The sequence below is a fragment of the Barbus barbus genome (assembly GCF_936440315.1).
Source record: "Barbus barbus genome assembly, chromosome: 32".
NCBI lineage: Eukaryota > Metazoa > Chordata > Actinopteri > Cypriniformes > Cyprinidae > Barbus > Barbus barbus.
In genome coordinates this window covers 14,191,310-14,193,594 of record NC_136760.1, presented here as the reverse complement: position 1 = coordinate 14,193,594, position 2,285 = coordinate 14,191,310, and the positions used below count along the sequence as shown (strand labels likewise).

Sequence of the window (2,285 nt, the reverse complement as noted above, 5' to 3'; positions counted from 1 at the left end):
AAATTATGCTGGAAATAAAAAATGTCTTTAATTATATTAAAAAAAGCAAATCATAAATAGATGCAAAATAGATGCAAAATCATAAATAGATGCAAAATATTATTGTGTAGCAAAGAAACTTAAAAAAATATATTTAGACTGAAATGTACACGTGCTCTATTAAGCAGCATGTGATGTTTGATAATGACCTATTAATATTTCCATCTCTGTCTGTACATTCCCATGCTACCCAAGTCAAATGCTCTCACACACGGTCGTCGAAGACACGCTTTTACTTCTGGTCAGTTTGAAAACAGGGTAGCTCCTTGTTTCCGAAGCAAATCTCCTGGATGAGCCAGAGTTGCGCTGCTAGAGTTTAGACGCGGAATTTCTAATTGAATTTTTATTGGTCAGACTCAAGACCGAAGACATCTTCTCTCTGTAGCTTTCTCTGAACCTTTTGGCCGATCTGTACAAGTTTCCAATAAAGCAGTAGCAGAGGGGATTGAGGGACGAGTTGGTGAGACCCAGCCATTGCGCAAAGGGTCTGCTCTGGAGAATCCAATGATGCTCAACGTTGCTCAGCTCGTCGTTTCGATCAGGAGAGCTGGGGATGTTGGAATCGATCCAGATGTCCAGGGCGTAGAGTGGCAGCCAGGAGAAAGTGAAGAGCAGCACGAGCGCTAAGACCATTTTGGCGATCCTATTGCGCGTTTTCAGGCGCGATGTCGAAGAGGTAAGAGCGAGCTGGTTGGGATCTGATATTGATGCTGTGCCTCCTCTACTCAGTTTCCAACCGGTCAGGAAGCAAATGATTAGGTTAAAGACCACAGGGAATCCATACAACGCGCAGAAGAGTAAAAAGTTGTAACCCTGGCGCAGTTTGACTTTAGACCAGCTTTCCACGCACACGGTCACGGTGTGCAGCCCGTCCAGAAGGGAAAGCGTCTTAGTTGTGTTCATGAAAAATAACGGCAAACATAACGCGGAAGACACGACCCACACCACAGCTATCATGCATATCATCCTGCTGGCCGTGAAGAAAGACCTGGCGTGCAGTGGACTGTGGACGCTGTAGTATCTGTTCAGACTGATCACGGCCAGACTCAGAACGCTTGCAGAGACTGACACCGCCTGAACGAACGGCACAGCTCGACACAGAAAGTCTCCAAACACCCAGGCGTTATACACCTGATGTCCTAAGTTAACCGGCATGCAGACACACACCACCATCATGTCGCACACCGCCAGGTTGACCAGGAGTCTCCTGGTGGCTGAAGCTCCAGACAAGCGATTCCTCCGGCGCGTCAGGACCCACAGAGCCATGATATTCCCCACCAGTCCTGTCACGAAAGATATCACATACATTACCATTAAAACTATAGTGTCCGGTTCATGACCCGCAAACAGAAAGTCGATGGAGAAAGGCGTCAAATCACGAGTGGTCCAGTTCTTCCGATGCTCCCAAAGAGAAAAGTTGTTTGGGAAGAAGCGTCCGAATGTGCTGTAAATGCTCGAGGTGTTCATGTTTCCTCTGTGTGCCATTTCATCTGACCATCCGCTTCTTGAGGAACTCCATAACGCCCCCACCCTCAGGTATATAATAAAAGAGCAATGATTCGCTGAACAAGAAAAAAAAAAGACTCAAATATTCCATAACATGTTAAATCTCATAATGATGTAATTAAAATATATATTGCAGCTTCAGTGTACTTCAGCATCTATCTATCTACATTTGGTTAGTAACATAGACAGAGGTGATATATATATGTGTGTGTGTGTGTGTGCGTGTGTGTGTGTGTGTGTGTGTGTGTGTGTGTGAAATGTGAGGTAAAGTATGTGACCACCCTGCTGCGTAGAGTTTGAGTCATAAAAAATATTAAATTATTTGTTTATATTTTGTTATGTATGTATGTATGTCTATGTCTATTTACATGTGTGTGTATAAGTTTAATTTAAATTAATTTAATGTGTTATAATGAGTTTGCACTGGACAGTCCAGCTGCGTTTTCCGAATTCTGGTGGCAGTTGAGAGAGAGTAGAGTTACCGTGACAACTGCAGCGCATCCTCAGAGGACCGCTTGGGCAACCACTAACTCTTGTCTCTGTCTCTCTCATTCACTGTCAATGTTAGTTACATTTATCAAAAGTCAATGCCAAACTACAGTTTACATGCTTTAATGTGTTAATAATTTGTTTAAATTGATCATTTGTGTAATTGTGTCATTTTAATACCTGTTTCATAGAGAAGTTTATCGTTTGTGTACTACCTGAAATACTTACCTGAGTAGTTGATCTGAGATATT

At 42.8% G+C, this 2,285-nt stretch overlaps 1 protein-coding gene across 1 annotated transcript; it reads right to left on the bottom strand.

Annotated features, from left to right (window-relative positions):
• Positions 1–348: 348 nt before the first annotated feature.
• LOC306852717 (neuropeptide FF receptor 1-like) lies at positions 349–1,506 on the bottom strand (the record flags this gene model as incomplete). The annotated part of the gene is made up of 1 exon (XM_079389784.1): positions 349–1,506. One exon carries the CDS (start codon positions 1,504–1,506, stop codon positions 349–351), a length of 1,158 nt encoding a protein of 385 aa, XP_079245910.1.
• Positions 1,507–2,285: the final 779 nt, after the last annotated feature.